The sequence below is a fragment of the Lissotriton helveticus genome, chromosome 1_1, assembly GCF_964261635.1.
Source record: "Lissotriton helveticus chromosome 1_1, aLisHel1.1, whole genome shotgun sequence".
NCBI lineage: Eukaryota > Metazoa > Chordata > Amphibia > Caudata > Salamandridae > Lissotriton > Lissotriton helveticus.
Window position 1 is genome coordinate 279,400,996 of NC_136057.1, and position 19,873 is coordinate 279,420,868.

The window sequence follows — 19,873 nt, forward strand, 5'->3', positions numbered from 1 at the left end:
GCCACCTGGGATAATACTTCTGCTGAGGAATGGAATGAGGGTTCACCCAGGTAGGCATTCAAAGCTCGTCTCCCGTAGTTTTTCAGGAGTTTCGTGAAGTGTTGTAATGCCTTAATCAAAGCCCTGTTCACTGGAACCCTACACATGGCAATCCAGGGCTTCTACTAACTTCTCCTTCATTTGGTGCTCATATGGCAACTCTTCAAACTTAGCGTAGTCATTGTAATCAGCCTATTGAGCAACCTCCTCGGCGTAGTACTCCATCTTACTAAAGGAGGTGTGGGGAGGTTGGGGGGAGCAACCCAGGGGTGACAGAATTTTGTGGGGGTAACACAGACTGTCACTGGCTACATCTTCCAGTCTTCAGGCTTGATCAAAAGGAGTTAAATTCGCCTGGTTCCAATATGTCCTTAATTATATATATATATATATACATATACATATACACATACACATATTGTGGAGGGAGGCACCCCTATTTACTCTCCTAATGCACAGCCTTTCACCGTTTATGCACCCCGTTGTGGAGCCGATCGGATTTGGAAGATAATTGCTCCAATCCGGCTGCTCACGCATGCCTGTGGTATCTGGCAATGAAAAGAGTACTGCCTCCTCGAGTGCGTGACGCGCGTCTGTCCCGCTCCGCCAAATGCCAGGAATTAATATCAGTGAGCGCCGCTACATGCAGCTTAAATTATGCCTAGCAAAGATATTAAGATATCCAATAAACCACAAAATCATCACATAATAATGAAAACTTTGCATGTACTTAACTCGCTGCTGCAGCAGCAAAGAAAGCAGACGGACTTTTATGCTCAGGGCATTTATAACCATATGGGGAACTGTGATTGGTATATACAGGTAAGGGGCAGTCCTTCCGGGTTATGCTGTTTAAAGTTTACTGGCTGCTGTATTTGCCTCAGTAAAGAAAGCGAAGCATAATATGAAGCCTCTGTGTACTGACATAGAATTCACCGCACTATGAACTCGTGTATTTATCACAGAGCTATACTCTCTTTAGCCAGTCCATCTCGAGCTCGTTGGATAAGTTGGCACCCCTCCGGAAGTCACAAGGGAGGGTGAATCGAGCTAGCCCTTGGTATACGAGCGAACTACGCCAGCTTAAACTTGGCTGTAAACGCGCAGAAAGAGCGTGGAGGAAACAGTATTTAGACTCGGAGAAAACTGTGTTCCGGTCCGCTTTACAAAAATATAAGGCACAGATCAAGATAGCTAAAGCGGCTTATCTTGAATCCACCTTGAACCAGGCCCCAAACAAGGCACAGGCCCTCTTTAAGATCGTCAGGGACCTCGCCCACCCTATGTATGCGGCCAACACCGTCCCCACATCGCAAGCTCTATGTGATTCGCTTGCTGATGCTTTCGAGGAGAAGATCTGCAAAATTCTGGAGGGTTTGCAGGATCCAGTCAATCCTACCACTGGTTTGGGAGCTCCGGAGGCGATGGCCAGTCGACCCCTGCAGAGGGTTTCTTACCTCTGTTTGGAAGCTCCGGCCACGCCTTCCAGTCGACCCCGACCAGAGGACCACAAACTCAGCTTGGGAGCTCTGGCGATAGAGTCCAGTCGACCCCAGCTGAATAGCTTTCCCCTCCCCTCTCTGGAGGAGTTTGGCAGCCTGGCTCTTACGATCTCATCTGGCTCGCCTCTTGACCCTCTCCCTCCAAAACTTTGGAGGGTGTTTCAGGAGGAACTTTTCCAACCTTTGCACTCCATTTGCTGCCAGTCGTTTGAAACAGGGACTGTACCGGACTGCTGGAAGAAGGCAGTGGTATCTCCACTCCTAAAAAAAATCCACGCTTGACCCTGCTTGTCTTTCCAACTATCGGCCAATTTCCCTGCTTCCTTTTCCAGTTAAAATCATGGAAAAACTGGTCACCCGCACTCTGTCCGGCTTCTTAGAAGGTAACACCTGGTTGGATGAGATGCAATTCGGTTTTCGCCCAGCTCATGGGACGGAATCCGCGTTAGTGACCGTGTTAGACAATCTGCGGGCGCGAGTCGACAGTGGTCGGGCAGCCTTTCTGGTGCTGCTCGACATGTCGGCCGCGTTCGACACGGTCAGCCATCCTACCTTGATCATGAGGCTGGAAGAGTGCGGGGTTAAAGATAAGGCCAGGGATTGGCTGATCTCTTATCTGGACAACCGTCAGCAACGGGTATCGCTCCCTCCCTTCAGCTCAGAGGAGCGGAGAGTAGGACAAGGAGTACCCCAGGGCTCAGCCATCAGCCCTATACTCTTTAATATTTACCTCCGCCCTCTGATCCAGCTTATTAAATCATTTGGGATCTCCGCATTTAATTATGCGGACGACACCCAGCTGGTCTTTTCACTGGAGGGACAGGACGCAGTCCCATTGGAAACCTTCCACCGATGCATGCAGGCTACAGCGGAATGGCTCCGATTGAACTCGCTGCAGTTTAATGGGACTAAGACAGAGGTCCTGTACTGTTCCAACGACCGAGTTCCCCGGGATCTCCCAGACGACTTCTGGCCTTCGTCATTCTCAGAGACGGTGTCAGCTGCACAATCGGTGCGCAACTTGGGTGTCAGTTTCGGGCCCAACTTGCAGCTAGATCTGCACGTAAATAAGACCACCTCAACGTGCATGATGCTGATCCGCATGCTGCGCAAAGTTCTGCCCCTCCTCCCTGAGCAAGCCAGACCCGAAGTAGTGCGGAGTACCATCTTAAGTCGACTCGACTATTGTAACGCACTACTTCTGGAGGCCCCGATAACACTACTGGGCAAGCTACAAAGGGTGCAAAACATGGCTGCCAAACTCGCCCTCTCCCGCCCCTACTACAGCTCATCTACGGCAGCGCTACAGGAACTCCACTGGCTGCCGGTCCATCTACGCGTTTGCTACAAAGCAGCTTGCATTGTGTTCAGGGCTATCTATGGCCTGGGCCCGGTCTCTTTGCGGAAAATGTTTGCCTGGTATCTTCCACCCCGAGCCTTACGCTCATCCAGGTTACTCGTAGTACCGCGTTTCCAGAGAGTGAGGATGGGCGGCCGATCTTTCAGAGTAGCGGCGGCCAAACTCTGGAACTCCCTGCCGATATCTCTAAGGAGTCTTGAGGATCTCTTAGCCTTTAGGAAGGCGTTAAAAACCTACCTTTTTCCCAGGATAGGCTAAGTCGCTGAAATTGTTGGTTCATTGTTCGAAGCGCCAGGATGCCCTTGGGGTGACAGGTCTGCGCTCTACAAATATACCACGATTACGATTACAGATACGCAGTAAAATAAACCCTTTGCTCTCAATGTTGTGCGTGCGTCTTTTTAAAGTCTGTAGGCCTTGCTAATACGATGTGTGATGCATGACGTCTCCTGTTCCGGTGAGCTGCAGCCAGTGCCTCATGCCTTGACTGAACTCAGCGCATGATTCCCAGCAATTGAAACAAACTGTGATAATTAATTTATATTGTACCTTGTCTACATTCACGGCCAAATTAGAGTACTCCGCTGCCGACAACCCCGTAAAAGCGTACCAATGCAAAATGTTAATTGCCTGTCACGATTTCAGCTGCTCGTCCCTGGAAGAACTTCTTGTGCACACATGGTCCTGTGGTGTTCCAGCCACTCGTTACCACTTTTGTAAAGTACAAGTCCACAGTCCACAGTGTACTGATCTGGAAAGGACTTTATGAACATGAACACAAATGCAGTTGATCGGTCGTGTTCTATTTTTTATTGCACATTGACACCCTGAAAAGGGTTATGCTGTATGACATGTAAAAGGCAATAAAATGTGTTTACAAAAAAAAGAAACTGATCCATTTGATTTGTGAAATACCGCTCCTGTGTGTAAAGAGCTGTGATGCTCTTTGGCTTTGCAACAGCTCTACAAAACTTAATGATAAATACATGCTCCTGCGCCTCTCTCCAGTCACATAGGACTGTGGGTCTTCTGCTCTTTCAACCACCTACATCTCCCAGCACGAGGTACCAGGGTTCTCAATAATCTATTTGTGGTGAAGTTGTTTCAGTATATCACAATTTAAATAACCATGGATTGGATATCTCTTATTTGCTTCAACCGGAGACAGGAAACTAGAGCTCACCCAAGTAATATTCAGGGTTAATGAGGCCTTGGAGTTTCCAGTTTTTGGGAGGTATATCCTGGATAAGCCAGGAGGCACGTCTGTAGGCCCCAGGGACAACTGCATGCAAGAGCTGGGAGCAATGGAGCGGCAAGACCTGGTTTTAGCTACTGCTCCAATACTTGTAAATGGCTAAAAATCTCAAACTCTTCCTAACATCTACTGCTTACACACGTGCCAAGGCCAGCATTATGCCACTACCCTAAAATGATATGCATTGGTGATGCGGGTGCATTTTTTGGAGTGGAATAGGGAACAGTGTTTTCCTTCGTAGCCTCCTTTCAGAAGTGAGATTATTGTATGCTGTTTGCTTAATGCTCTGATGGTAAATACAATATCTGTCTCTTCCCCAGGGAATAAGTCAGACCTACTGGCGAATCGACAGGTACTCTTTGAAGACGCGTGCACACTTGCAGAGAAGCACGGGCTGCTGGCGGTGCTGGAGACCTCTGCAAAAGACGCGCTGAATGTAGATGAAGTTTTTGTGCTCATGGCCAAGGAGCTGATGGTGAGGAACAGCATGCACCTTCAACAGGGGAGTCCACGCAACAGCATCCTACTGGATTCCCGCCCAGTGATCACAGCTCAGAACGTGGAAAACAACAAATGTCACTGCTGAGCAGTGGCTGGCTTTCACCAAGAATCTCCATCTCTAGTGCTGTAGGGAAACAAGGAAAAGTGCTTCTTCCTGGGGCAAGAAGCTATCCTCAGAGAAAGGGTGCCTTGATGGCAAGGCTCATGCTGCTGGAACTATTGCTGCATAACTGCCTGTATCCTCTTTGGTACTTTAATAATGGCATCTTTGATGGGAAGGCAGCCTTGGAGAATAGAGGTCACACTACAATATGAGGATTACAGGAGGTTCCTTTGGCCCTTCAGGTGGCCTCCAGACACTGTCTGCAGTGGCTGTGAAATCTCTTCCCCCAGGACTGACACTGCTGTCTGGCCTAGATCATTGCCCTCCCATCCTCTGAAGGACTGTTCCATCTTTGCTTACACAAACAACCATCAGAGGAAAACCCTCCATGAAATATGTGTCTGTGTTAAAAGATCATTCATTGTCCATTTGATGCTCCCTCAACTGCAATTCAGTGGTCGCCTTTCAATTGTCACCATGCATGTCCTTTCACCCTCATGCTCTGTCATGCTCCGAAAGCTGTGCTTTGAGGTATTTCACATTCTAGTGTCTATGTCACGGATAGCTTCACCCATCTTCTGTTGCTCTTCTAGTTACCCTGACTAAGTTAAGAGACTGTTTTTTTCAGAAGCAGCTGGATTTAGATGGCCTGTGTACTCTTCAGGTATTGAATTTCTTGGTTTGTAGTGTCATGGTAAGAAATTCTATTTTATATTCTCTCTCATTGGCTCATGCACAGGAAGAAGACCGAATTCAAGACAATATCCATCTATCGGTCAAGACCAAAAGCCTTCTTGCATTAAGTTCTTCTTGCTCAACCATGAAAGGCTGTGTCTTTTCAAACGAGGAGGGGCACTAGATTTAGATTCATGGTCCATTCATAACCTCACAGTGGTGCCTTGTTTTCAGAGCTGGACCAGAGATGGTGCTGGGGGGAGAGAGAGACGCTTTTGGGTCTAAGTAATTTATAACCAATAATTACAGTTTAGGCTTGAGTGGGACACCACTTCACCAAAAGAGCTACAAAGTTTGCATGTAGCAGGAATTTTGCTTATCCTAGAGAACATCTTTTTCATGATATAGAAAGCAAGTGATGTCCTAATAACAGCCATTCTCTTTCCCAATAAAATGTTTGCATATGTTAGCTTTGACGTGTATCATGCATTAAGTGCAGTTCCACGTAGAAGGTCTGTGAGGTCGTTCAGCGCGAGTGCTATAAAAATATTACGGCTATTATTTTGCACACCATAGTTTTGTGATGATAGACCAATTAGGTATCTCTCGGAGGTGCAATCATTCATCATACTCTACGGACAGAGTTAGGATTGACAGGATGAGACTGTGGTAACAGGTAAGCTTTCTGGCCAATTCTAATTGTACAGACCTGTCCTCCTCTGCCTTACATATTATGTCACAAACAGTATGCACCATGTTTAAAGTGAAGTTAGGATAGCAATTGCTACCCCAGGACATTGCCTGGATGATGTCCATGAGCAGTCTCTTTGTAAAACAATCAACAAATATTTGGATGTATTGATGCTATCTTATCAGATAATCTTAGATAAAGCACCTATGCAAGACCAGGGATGGTGTTAACCTTAAGATCATACAAGGGAATGAGTCGCAACAGAATGTAAGCAAATAAATCAGAATAGTCAGCTAAGGATTCCACGAGTCTAAAAAAGGCTCCAAATCAATACAAGTTAGAAACCATGAACTTGTATTAAATTTAAGGTGCACTACAGAAGGTAAACATTATAATTACTCAAAATGCATGGTGAATCAAAACAGAAAATTAGCATAAGACTCAGTCAACTGCAGCAAACAGAATGACAAGTCAGAGTAAAAGCATTTTAACTCCTAAACAAGAGACCTGCTGGTGAGGGTCTGTTCTCTAAAGTTGGGAAAAACCAGACTTGGCTTATCTCCAGAATGAACCCTCTTTATAACAAAATACAATGAATAGTGTATTGTTTTCATAAAGTGATCGAACTTTTACATAGGTTCACAAATCAGAATTCAGAATGTAATGCATCATCATCTAATACCAGTCACTAAATGAATATTATTTATCCTGCCTTTTGACCAAATGTCCTCGGATGTGACGGTATAATTCTAGTTACACTAGAAATAATGTCAGACTCATGATGTATAGCCCTACAGTGGCACAGGCATGAAGACCCTTCAAGTCTTGTAAAGGGAAACTTCTACTGGAGTTCTTTGAGAATAACATTTCAATAAAGATCATTTCTTAGTGCACATTTTGCAATGTGCCTTGAGAGGAGAAATGAAAACACATGTATCATGGCTGCTGTGAGATTCAAGATGGAGTTAGGGCTGATTTAGGCCTAGTTCAGCCAACCACAGGAAAATACAGATTTACAAACTGTAGAGTTTTCATTTTTAGTGAGAAATGTTCATTATGTTAAGCACACATTATTTATAAATCAGAAATATCTTTCTCCGAGACCTTCTGAATTGCATACCTGTTAAAAGTTTAAGCTTTTATTTTCATGTTTCTTGTATTCCTGCACATAAATAGGCTTTCCCTGATCAGGTCTGTGTCTGTTTTTATTGTAACCAACGGCTAGAATCGAGAGTCGGAAATCCTGTTTTGCAGTGCCCACAAAAGACTTATATGCTGTACATAAGGAGTGTGCTCAAGCTTGATCATGAAGTGGTGCTTTGTCAAAGTTAATCTAAGTGGATTGTTGCATGGCAATTTACCACCTCAATATAAGTGATTGTCTGTGCATACATATAAATGTCATTTTGACTCCTCCTCCCACAGGTACACAGATACTGGATCAACTGAGTTCCCAGACATGTAGAGCACTTAGTGGGTTTACTTCATCTGTCGTTTTACAATCAGTTTGAGGGTAACTTAAGTTTGTTGCCCACATAGATATTAGGGTACTCAAGTTTTGGTCAGATAGAAAAGGTATTGACCTTGATAGGCAGTCAGGCGTAAAACATCTATAGGATTGAAGAACAAATATTGGTCAATTGGTCCCGTTGTTTTTGTTATAGTCGTAAATTACCATATTGAATATAAAAGCAAGGCTACTATGTTCATTTACAGGCAATTTATCCTCCGCCACACTCACTTTCTCCTCATTTTCACTACCACTAAAAAAAGGGCAGGAAAAAGATATCCACCAAAGTACCCAGGCAAGTACAAGGGGCCTTCTAGGCATTGCATGTCTCCTAGCATGGAGCAGGCTTAAAGTAGCTCTAAAAAATCAACTAGGTCCCATTCTGCATTGCGACTTAAAAAATGTTTTGCAAGAAATCTCTAAAGCTCAGTAACTCCAGTGGGACAACCCTGTTTCATGTATCCCACCTCCAGTGCAGTGGCTACACTATCAGCCGTGGCCTGCTCAAAGAGGATTTTACTTCTCAAAAAGTTACAAAATCCCCCTGTCTGCATTTGGACTTAGAAACATTTTCAAACTTTTCTGACTTCCAGGCATTCAGCAAGACCAATCCACTTGTGTCCAAATAGGGCCCCATCACAGGCTGCCTCATAATGCATCTAGGTCCTAGTCCACCACTTTCATAGACTATCATTTGTACTTTGTGGTTTTTAAGCACTCTTTTCACTTAAATATTTTAAAATGTATAACTCTGGTTTGGGCTGTTGGATTTTGTGTTATTTTGTTTTAATTCTACTCATAAAATTATTCTCTCTATTTTATAATTGGTTGTGGGATTTTAATGTATTTTGTGTGACTTTTGTTTTCCTGTTTATTCACTGCTTAAACACTTTAAACATTGCCTTTGATTTAAGCCCGACTGCTGTATGTTACTTTACCAGGGATTGAGCACAGGTTGATTTTATTTTATTTATCTAGCAGGGGATACCCTTATTCTTTGAGGTGGACATTTTCCTACAAGCATCACCATGCCAACAACAGCAGTACAAATTCATCAAGAAATGCTGTACATAGTATCACTAACTCAGAATGTAATGCAGTTGTCCTGATGGGACATGGAGATGAGATTATTAGGTAGGTGGGTAATCAGTTATCATAAACCAAACAATATAAACTAAATATTCCCAAAAATGTATATATGTAGTATAGTTGTTGCATCGAGATGTAAAGTATGTTGCATCCTTGAACAGAAATCTTCTCAAATGAGGTGATCTTCGAGAGCAGTCTTGAAGGTTAGTGACATTATAGCGCAAAGGTATCATGGAAGATGTGTGGTGCAGCAACCATAGCAGCTGACTCCGAAGCAGAGGGGCTCACAGTTCGATCCCTGGCGGCAGGTTAGCCCAGCACCTTGTGACTCTGGGCAATTGTTCACTTAATCTTCCCGATGGCCCCCAGCACCGGGACACCTCGCCTGAGGTAGCTGCACACTTTACAACTGCGGGTGAACGCTTAAAGTTCCTAAGGAGATTGTATTTAAGTTTTCAATTTATGATAAAATATCCCTGGTGCTGGGTTTTGCTAGAGAGTAATCATGTTAGCCTTTTGAGATATTGCACCAAAATCCTTTGTCCTCTGAGGGCAGAGGGGCCTTTGCCTAGTCCAAACCAGTACTGACCAGTCCTGGATCACTCGGTTTACATGACTCCGTCTTTCCTTTCACAGGGCAGGGCAGAAACATCAGACGCACCACAGGAGGTAGGGCCAGCATTGTGGTGGGAAGGCACAGCCCTGGAGCACTCTGTTGACATGACTCCTTCTCTCCTTTCACAGTGCAGGGCAGAGACATCAGACGCACCGCAGGGGGTGGAGCCAGCATTGCAGAGGGAAGGCACAGCCCTATTCAGGTCCCAGGTGCAACTCCTCCCTCCCATCTAGATGCAGTTCTCTCTATTCACCACTGGGCTGACTCACCCGGTCTCCTGGAATCCCCCAGCCCCTGTCACTCAAACTCCAGACAAGGAATACACAACCTAGTAGAGGCAGGCTTGGATAGTTAGACAAGAAAATACCTACATTCTAAAAGTGGTATTTTCAAACACAGAATGTTAAAACCAACTTCACTAAAAGATGTATTTGATCATTCTGAGTTCAGGCATACTAAACTCTAATTTCTACCATGTTCCCAGAGTCAGTTAGGATTATAAAATGTAATAATCTAACTGCCCAATCCCACCTATGGAGAACAGGTAGCCTTGCAAAAGTGAAAAAAACAAAATGGTTGTAATTCACTATTATGACATGCCACACACACCAGGGCATGTCCTGCTTTATACTTACAATGCACCCTGCCCTTGGGCCTTCCATATGTGTGTCGGATATGAAGACAATGGAAAGTTTAGGGACTAGCAAGTGGGTGCACTTGCCCAGTCAGCAAGGCAGTACCAGATTGCACACAGGCTCTGCAATGGTCATTTTGGGATCCAAACGATGACGCCTCTCCTCCTCTTTGCTCCCCCGCCCTCATGTCTGGAGTGATGGATCGCCCAGTGTGCAAGGGAGTCATGACTTTTGGTCAAAAGTGCACCCCAGGTCACAGCCCAGTTTGGAAAAAACATGGTGCAGGGTGTTTGCACTGAGAGCAACTGCAATTTACTTATGAGACAAGCCGATGTGATCACAATGGGTAATGACAGTCTTTCAGGTTCTGTGGCAATTCAAGTGCAGTCAATTGCTGCTGCTGCTCCGTCTCAGTGCGTGGAGGTGTATACTCGGGTGGAAGACTCTGCCCTGTTATGAAGACAAGAGGTACTTGTGAAGTAGCAGTCTGATCTGAGGCTGGTCACACACACAGGGGCCAATGGGTCTTCAGGTTCCACTGCAGAGCATGCATGTGCCTCGTGACATAGTTGATAAGGAGGAGTCCCCCTCCCCATGATCCAGGACTGAATCTTAAACAGGGGGATCACTGCCCGAATATCCTGGGCTTACTGCTGTGGAGAAAAAGCCCTAACATGTCCAAGATTGTCCCAGTGAATTAAAGTCCCTGCAAAGGAATCCAGTGGGACTTTGGCTCATTTATAGGGAAACCCAATTGTGTCAACAGGTGGCTAATGACGGACTGTGGTAAGCCCACCTTTAGCAGCTTGGCATAGAGGTATGGGAAGGCAGGGATTCCACAGTTTCAAGGATGGGCAGTGTCCTCTGCCGTAACTTTCCTGAACATGCAGTAGGTGCTGGTGAGGCTGATTGAGAGCACAGCAAACTGAATATGCTCCTGGCCTACCTTGAACAGCACATAATGCCTGTAGGACCGCTGGACAGGTATATGAAAATAAATGTCCTGCAAGTCTGACAACATCCAATTGCCAGGATCTTGAGCTTATAAGGTCTGGGCCAGGCTGACCACTTTGAAATTATATTGCCACAAAAAGGCATTAAGGTGTCCAAGATGCGACAATGGGGCTGAGGCCCCCCATCATTTTTCAGGATGAGGATATAGAATAACAAACTCTCTATGGCACCCTTGATGAAAAACAAGCAAACTTTTTGTAACAAGGTGGACAGATATTTTTCCAAAACTCTTACTGGTGTTGGAGGAATATTGCTTGGGATGGCAGAAAAGGCAAGACATACCCTTTTTGAAGAATTTGCAAGACCCATCAGTCAAAAGTGATGAGTCGCCATCCTGGGAGGAAATTCTGAATCCTGTCTACCACTGGTTGGGTATGCACTGCTGAGAGCAAACCAAAGCGGTTTATTGGCTGTTGCAGGGGAGAAGGAGTTTGAAGACCAGTACCCCTGCTGGTCCACACAGTGTCTGTTAGATCTTTGTCTGTGAGCTTGAAAAGTCTGGGCTATCCATTATATCGCTGGCTGAGAAGGCTGTCTCTGCCTACACACCAGCCCTCTGCAAATTTTTGGAACTTGTGTGAAAATTGTTTGCCAGGGGGTAACAGCAGCGAGGAACATGCAGTAGCCCTGCACCTTTAATGCATGTCAAAGCAGTCCGTGTTCTCTTCAAGCAGGCAAGATCCATCAAAGGGCCTATCTATCAGTGGAGTTTGTACATCGCTGGAGAAGCCAGTGGACCTCCTACCGGCCAGTCTACAACACTGGTACCAACTGCAGTGCCAAGTCAGTCCATGGTATCGAGACTCGGGTGGACAACTTACATGGCATCGTCCTGCCCAACTCGCATCATCTGTGCCAAAGAGACCCAAGGCTCCTCTGGACTGCTGGCAGGATCTTGCTGTGTCCCAGAGGACAGTTGTATAGCGGCCTAACGGACAGACTGTGGGGCTACAGATCGCAGTGCCAGACTGGCAGTAGATGACATACATTTGCCGAAAGCATCAATCTTCTTGGATTCTCTATCCGGAGGAGTGGGTGTTAATGAGATGGGATTCACCATTATGGCTGAGGCTTGTACAATATTGCTGTCTGGAGTGTAGAGCGTTCTAAGAAAATCTGGGTCACAAGACACAGTCTATGACGTCTGGCCACTTGCCTCTTCGTAGGCAGGCAAGAAAATGGTTTCGGTCACATGTCCATCATATCTGTGAGGGCATCATGAAATGGTAATGGAATTTGCTAGCCCAGGTTGCGGAATTTGCCAAAACATTTACTGTAGTTTTATTGAAGGGCAGCAGTATTTCTAGTACCTCAGTTGCTGTCCGGACCGTCATTGCAAACGAGGCACACTCTTGTGTTGGTGAGCCATGTGGCATAGGGATCCAACATCTGTCACCACTGGATCATCCTCTGGCCGTGTTGCACCAACATGGGGATGGCAAGAACCAGCATGGATCGTGGGACAAGAATCTAAGTCCGGACGGGTCTGGTGATGGGTCCCAAGGGCAGGGACCTGCCAGAGGTCACCTGAAGGGAGGCACCTGTGGTTCCTTGTGTCCCGAAGGCATGCTAGAGGGAGCCAGAAGAGCACTGAAAATGTGCAGCCTAACCACTATGAAGGCCTTGATCTGCTTCTGGGAAACATTCATCAGGACCAACTGAGCTATGTTTTTCGTGGCAGGTGTCCTCAATGAAGTGAGACTTCACCCTTGTGCCTTCTCTTTGGCATCAGAGTGGCAGGATGGAGATGGAGTCGCACTTCACTTTCGTACGCTTGCATTAGGACTTACCGGAGAACTTTGAACGTGATGAGGAAGAGTCAGGGAACTGCCCTAGGACAGTGCCCGGGCACCCGACTTGGAGCAGAATCTATGCGTAGGACCAGGGCACGAGTCGGGAGGTACACGCGAAAGATGGAGTCCCCCCCAATTTTTCAATTGGGGGGACGCCGATTGGGAACAATTGGGTTTCACTATAAATGAGCCAAAGTCCCACTGGATTCCTTTGCAGAGACTTCAATTCACTGGGGCAATCTTGGACATGTTAGGGCTTTTTCTCCACAGCAGTAAGCCCAGGATATTCGGGCAGTGATCCCCTGCCAATAAGTTGGGCCCCACTGAAAAAGATGACGAATTTGTCCCGGGACACTTTCAGCAGCGCCTGCACGTGGTCTGCTTTGGATCTGCAACAACGTGCAGGAGGGGACGGGGCTTTCTTATTGCAGACTCCTTCTGGGCCCATAACAAAGGCCGAATCTGAGGGGTCATCAGGCCTCCTTTTGTTAGAGTCTCCTGGCTGGCAGCAGTCTGGAGCCTCACACCTAGATGCAGCAGAGGGGAAACAAAGGCGCGCTCCTTGTTAGAACTTAACACATATTTGAGAGGCAGCTTTTCACTTCGTTCAGGCTCTGTTTAGGAGATATGCATGTACTTTACTGTAAGAATGTCAGATGTGTTGATCTTTCCCAGTATTTGCACAAAATAAATAGCATTTATATAGTGCATACTACCCCTAAGAAGGCATTGTAATCCGGGCCGGACTGGGACCCGAAATCGGCCCTGGCAAAGTGCTCAGCCGGCCCCCCCTCTACCCTGGGGGTGCGACCGCACTCTTTGCCAGGGCCGGTTTTCGGCCGATTTTGTTACAGGGCCGTTTTTGCAGCTATGCTGTAAAAAACGGCCCTGTAACGAAAACGGCCCCCTGGGGCCCAAAACCGGCCCCCACCCATGCGGCCGACCGGGGGATTGCCCGGTGCCTGCAACGGCCAGTCCGGGCCTGATTGTAATCATTTAAATGTCACTATTTTTTCCTTTTAAAAGCACTATGGGTAGAGGAAGCTTTACCCTGACAAAAGTCAACATTGGTTTATGTGAAGCTTACAAAAGTGTGAATCTTCTGCCTAAATCAGGAGTTTGCATCTGTACTCGAAATATGCTCAAATGTACTCATGATAGGCCTGCTAAACATATATGTGAGGGTTTAAGATCTGATGTCACTTCTTGTGATGTCACGCGCCCGTGATGCCACTTGCATACTGATTAATTAGGTTAGTCCCCCCACTTTTTAGGACTTATGCCCTGCTTAGGACATAGTGTTTTCTTGTTTTCGCTGACGTACAGCGTTGCCTCCCAGTCCCGGATCACCTTTGAGTGCATGAGGCGCATTATTACAGAACTTAAGAATCATGTCCCATGCCCAGGCACCAAAGTCGCAACTCGTGCAGGACAGTGACCAACATCTGCTTCAAGTATTCGCAGCATGGCTTGAAACCTGTCGTTGTAGGCGGGGACATTCACTAGCACGTTGTGCAGAAGTTTGGAAGTCAGGAGAAAACGGACAGAGGAGCAGAGCTCTGGATCAGAATCCGAAGGTGCAGAAAGAAAAGAACAAGTGCTTTTATGCAGCGCCACTTCGTCACTTGCAGGGGTGTTATAAATCCAATGTGGAGGTGTGCAGTGCCACCTAGTGGCGCACAGGAGAACTACTACGAACATATCTCCATATCTTGTCAGGTGCCCGAAGACTATTCTAAAATGAGGACTCTGCAGTTAGAAATATCCATCAGAATGTAGGCGGCTCGACTCTTAACAAGTGTTAGAAGCTAGCAAATCATTTAAAAGTGGTTACATTAAAACCTTTGCACAGCTGCACGCATAATATGTATCTTACAGCACAGCCATCCTTCAAGAGGCAGTCATTGGGTGCGATCAGCAGGAGCATGTTGATAATGTGTAGGGCCAGACTAGGAATAGGTCACCAGAAAGGCCACTTTCCTGTGACTCTCTCCCAGTCTGAACATCTGGCTAAAATGTGAAGCAGCGAAGTATAAGAAAGGGAGAAAGCATCATCATAGGGTAGATGCAGAGCAATGGGTGATACAGAAGCTAACCTACTGCCAGAGGGGGACACGGCAGCCCATTAGCATTACTGCAAAGCCACAACATGCAATGGCAAAGTAAATATGTCTGCCATGGACAGCCCTATTTCTTGGTCAATGCTTGCAATGTTATGGTTTTTAAACTATTGTTTAGTGAGCAGCTCTACAATATATTTAGGCCCTCGACAATATATTTTAAGAAAAACTATTGGCTAAAAGCATATTTTGGGTTTCAAAAGGCACATATTGCTAAGTCCTTGCACTGAAAGGGAAATTAATCTTATGTGGATGTGCTCCTTGTAAAAAAGTAGAAAGCAGTCAGTCAGTGAGATTTTTTTTACTTCCTGCAGTTGGACCCTCTAACTACCCCTTGTCCAGTTCTGGCTCATGGTGCACTGACTCCACAATTTCTCAGTATGTACTTTTCTATACTATTACATCTGGGATCATAAGAAACCAACCTATTGTTTGTGTGTAAATGTTTGTGTGTCTCACTGTATTAAGTATAGGACTCACCCTGTTTCATATGTGAGGAGCGTCTCTTTCCTTTCTTTAGAGGACTAGGCGTTCCATATGATTCTATTGGGTTATCTCTTACAGGTGATATTAGCAATGCGCAATGGGATACGCGCAATAGTAATCACGTGTTCTTGTTTTACAGGCTTATTACATCAGGAATTCTGATAGAGCTAGAAAACTGTTGATATAAATTATATATCGCCACACATTGATAGTTTTTTCACCCACCATTATACATACACTACCTTGTGGCAAAACATTAGTGAGTGACAGGGGGATCTGATCCCGGTCCTGACGAAGGGGCATAACGCCCCGAAACACGTTGCCCCGCACAGGAGAGTAAGCCCAGTAACTAGCTTTATCTCTCTGTTTCACTTTTTTTTTTAATCTTACCAGCCTGTGACTATTAAAAAAAAATTCTACCACAAGGCCAGGTATTGTTTTAACATCTCTCTATTTCACCCCTGACCCTACTGACACTCACTCCAATACACTCACATAGCACCCACAAAAGCAAGGTGCTCCAGCGTAGTCGCTTGTCGTAGCACGCCCCGTCCCACAGCGGGGCGGGAAGACCCCGATGATGAAGCATGACACCAAGGGCCCTTTTGGTGTGTGAGGGGTATTTTAACACATACTGTGTATTCCAAAAACACCTGGACACACAGTGACTTAGTCTGAGGTGGACCTTTTTGATAACCCGTACTTATAGGAGAGGAGGATGCGCCCACCTAGGTGCCGTTGAGCACCACCTCTTCACTCCCCCCCCCCCCCCCCCCCCCCTTTTTGATACTTTTCACACAGTCAGTGAGATTAGCCAATGGCTGAAGTGGGCTGTCCTCTTTGTGGGTGACTGCATTCTGCTCTTTTACAATGAAATTAGCCAATGGCTGAAGAGGGCTGTCACACTGACCCATGTTGCATGCTGTGGCTGACAGAGGAAAAATGCCAATAATGCAACAGGCCAATGTATCAAGGGGGCTGGCTGAAAGCACCTACACGTATATTGTATATCATTTTAGTAAAATCAGAAGGTCTAATCTAACAGCAGACATAAAAATGGGATGATTTCAAACAGCCATGGTTTTAATTGACATAAAAGTGCCATGCACTCCAGAGGTCTATGCGATGTAGTGTATCCTCAGCTGAAAAGTCATGCAACATGGAAAAATAGAGGAAGTAGAGAGGCCAGATGAGAGGTCAAGGGGAGCTCATCATCGTGGTGCCTCACTTCATGGGCAGGAGCTTCTGGGGTGGGGGGGGGATGGTGGGGGGGTGAGAAAAGTCCCACAAACCGGATGCCGGGCTGTAGAAAGACCTGCAACATATTGGATACCCAAATGAGCTGCTCTGGACAAGTCTATGGCTGTGGGATTGACGGGGTAGTGGCGCCCCCTCTTCTTCAAAGTCTCCAAGATGGCGGCCATCAATGGATTAGCATCATAGGCCCAGATGCATCAAGCAAAAAACCTGTCGCAAACAAGCAGATTCTCAGAATCAGCCCCTTTCCAACCGGTATTTTTGCATTTGGGATGCATCATCCCAAATGCAAAAATCGCAATTAAGGAATCTCTAAATTGAGATTCCTTAAATTGCGATTGCATTTAAGGAATCCCACATTAAGAATCCTTAAATGCAATGCATCAAACTAAAAAAAATAGCTATTTCGCTAATAGGAGTAGCAAATTACCATGAAGCTGAACTTCATGGACATTTGCAAAAACTTTGAAAAATGCACTTTTGTGCATTTTTCAAAGTTTCATGTTGCACGCACACATGCCCTAAGGGCATGTGTGTGCGCAACATATGTGCACAGATCAATTTCAGGCGTACAACAGGGTGTCCTTTGGATACCCCTGCACCATTGAAATTGCATTCTCAATTTGCGATTCTCTAATTGAGAATCGCAAATTGAGAATATCTTCCCATTCATTCCTATGGGCCTCTAGGCCCATAGGAATGAATGGGAAGATATTCTCAATTTGCGATTCTCTAATTGAGAATCGCAAATTGAGAATATCTTCCCATTCATTCCTATGGGCCTCTAGGCCCATAGGAATGAATGGGGAGGTATTCCTTAATTGCGACTCGCAATTTGCGAGTCGCAATTAAGGAATATTAAGAAATCGCAATTTTTTTAGAGATTTCTTGATGCATTGCATTTTGCGATTCCTTATTTGCGATTCCTTATTTTTCGCAATTAAGGAATCACAAAAAGAAATGTTGATGCATGTGCCCCAAAGTCTTAAGCAGTGGGAGACCCCCTGAAGTCTCACTGGTAATAAAGTGTCCGAGAATGTGACTGAGTCACCAACAGTAGCGATGTCTTTGCTGGCAAAGTAGCGCCCACTGCCGTTCGACAGGCCGCATTAAACAGTACTAGCGATTGGCTGCCGAGGGGCAGTAAGATCTCTGGTCATCTGATCAGTTTGGTAGTCCAGCACTTTGACACCAGCAGGGCTGCAAGTCCACAAGGCTCCTTAATAACCACTGGGGGTGCTAGTTACATGCACTACCTTTACAGTGATCTGGGGTCTGCCATGCCTAATGGGGCTTACAGTAGGTCTGTTTTCAGCAGGTCTGTTTTCAGCTTTGAGCAGATGAAAGCATATCTAAAGAGGCCAATAAGTGGAGGATCAATAAGACCTATTGAAGGGCATTAATTGTAGGCTTGTGATCACTTGTAGGCTCCTTCTGTACACCCTTATAAAGAAGACTCTTGGCAGACACACTGACCAACGACTCCAAGCGTGTTAACTTGTGTATTTAAATTTCATTATGTTTACCTCTGGATCATCTACTGTATTTTTGATTTTAGATTCCTTGCCCATGAGTAATGGACTCTGCTGGGTCTGGTTTGCACTACATGACCTACAATGAGACTTCCTGCCAAGACAGTGCTGTAGCAGGAGCTCAGTGTTGAAGATCCCCGTCAGAGGCACTGGTTATGTTATTTTAATTTATAACGTGCACGAATCACCCCGGAGGGGTAACTAGGCGCAGCGACAGGTTAGTCAACTGGAGGCAGCACACAGCAGTCTTCAATGCTTTCCTGAATAGAAAGTGGTCAGTGCATGTCTGAATGTGAAGCTGCAGCTTGTTCCAGTAGAGAGGGGCTAGGTAAGGAAATGGCCTGCCCCTTGTTCGAGCCTCTCTCATTTGTGGATCAGTCAGCAAAGCTTTGTCACTGGATCTTAGGAATCTGGAAGGGCGATAATGGACCAGCTTCAATGATAGGTAGTCGGGACCTTTCCCTATCAGAGCATTGTGAGTTAGGCACCAGATTAAAAAAAGAAAATCTCTTCCACCTCCTGGCAGAGCTGTAGAAGTGTTACTCCATCCCCGCGACACAAGCCGTCCCCACTGCGCTCTAGGTAGAGTCAGAACCGGGTCTAGAGTAGACCTGGCGTTTGGACTGCACAGCAAGTGTGCTGTCAGGGGCCTGGAGTGAGAAGAGACTGCAGTGTGACGTCTGGGCTCAAGCATGGCCCTTATTCTCCCAGCGCTAACTTAGCAACAGATGAGGCCGAATGATTAGTTGAAGAGAGGAGATTATGGCTAAACTGCTTCAGCGTAAAGGGGCTAAATGCTCTTGCTAAAAGGCACAAAATCTGGACCATCTGGTCTAAGGCTCCAGACCTCATTTTCTTTCGGCAATGGCTTCTTACAAAAAGATTAGTGTAGGATGAAACATAAAAACATACGCAGTCCAGCTATAAGCCTTTAATAACGAAGCAGGGTGGAGGGGGCGCCATTGGCCTGACCGGATCTGTACACAACTGTGGGACCGATGAAGAGGGATCTGAATGGAAGATCTAGCCTAGCTCAAGTTGAGGTACAGAGTAAACCTTTCACTCGCCACATCCAATCCCAACTCTGCACATGATGGTTTTCTGATACATCTGCTGACAAGTAGGTGGTCTCAATCCTTGTGCCCGATCCCAGTGACCTCAATTGAGCTTCAGTTCCAGTCTTAAATCGCTGATCTCACAACACACCTGGGTTCAGGCAGCGAGCAAATGTGGGCCAGGTATGGAGAGCGCGCCACCCCTGGGATCAAGACTACTATTTTCATCAATCCCATCAAGTTTATAAAGAATAGATTTGTTCATGGCTGGGGGAAGTGGGGATGTACCTACCTGCATCAGTTTTGGATCACACACGCATAGGCAATGAGTGGCAGGGTAAAGTGAGAACATACCCAAGACTCAACCGGACCTTAATGACAGACCTCGCCTATAGACTCGGGATCACTGGAGCGGTTGAGTTCCTTTGTACCACTCGAGACCTGTGCGCCCATCTCACGGAAGTGATCTAGGACACGTCTAAGGCAATCATAACAATTGCATGTATAGCCCTTGAGTCCAGGGTCAAAAGGAGGACCTGTCTGGTGGAAAACCGAATGAAAGACCATAGATAGCCAGAAATATTACAATGCAGACCTCCGACAAAAGCTGTCCAATCAGGACAGCCAAATGCCCTCCAAA

At 46.0% G+C, this 19,873-nt stretch overlaps 1 protein-coding gene across 2 annotated transcripts in view; it reads left to right on the forward strand.

The window, feature by feature from the left end:
• The window catches only part of RAB19 (RAB19, member RAS oncogene family), a 133,328-nt gene extending 124,868 nt beyond the window's left edge, over nucleotides 1-8,460 (forward strand). Inside the window, exon 4 of one of the 2 annotated variants that reach the window (XM_078668181.1) lies at nucleotides 4,477-8,460. In XM_078668181.1, coding sequence (XP_078524307.1) covers nucleotides 4,477-4,742 — 266 coding nt within the window. In that variant the 3' untranslated portion in view covers nucleotides 4,743-8,460. The remainder of the gene's footprint in view (nucleotides 1-4,476) is intronic. The other variant, XM_078668182.1, reaches the window with a different exon arrangement.
• Nucleotides 8,461-19,873: the final 11,413 nt, after the last annotated feature.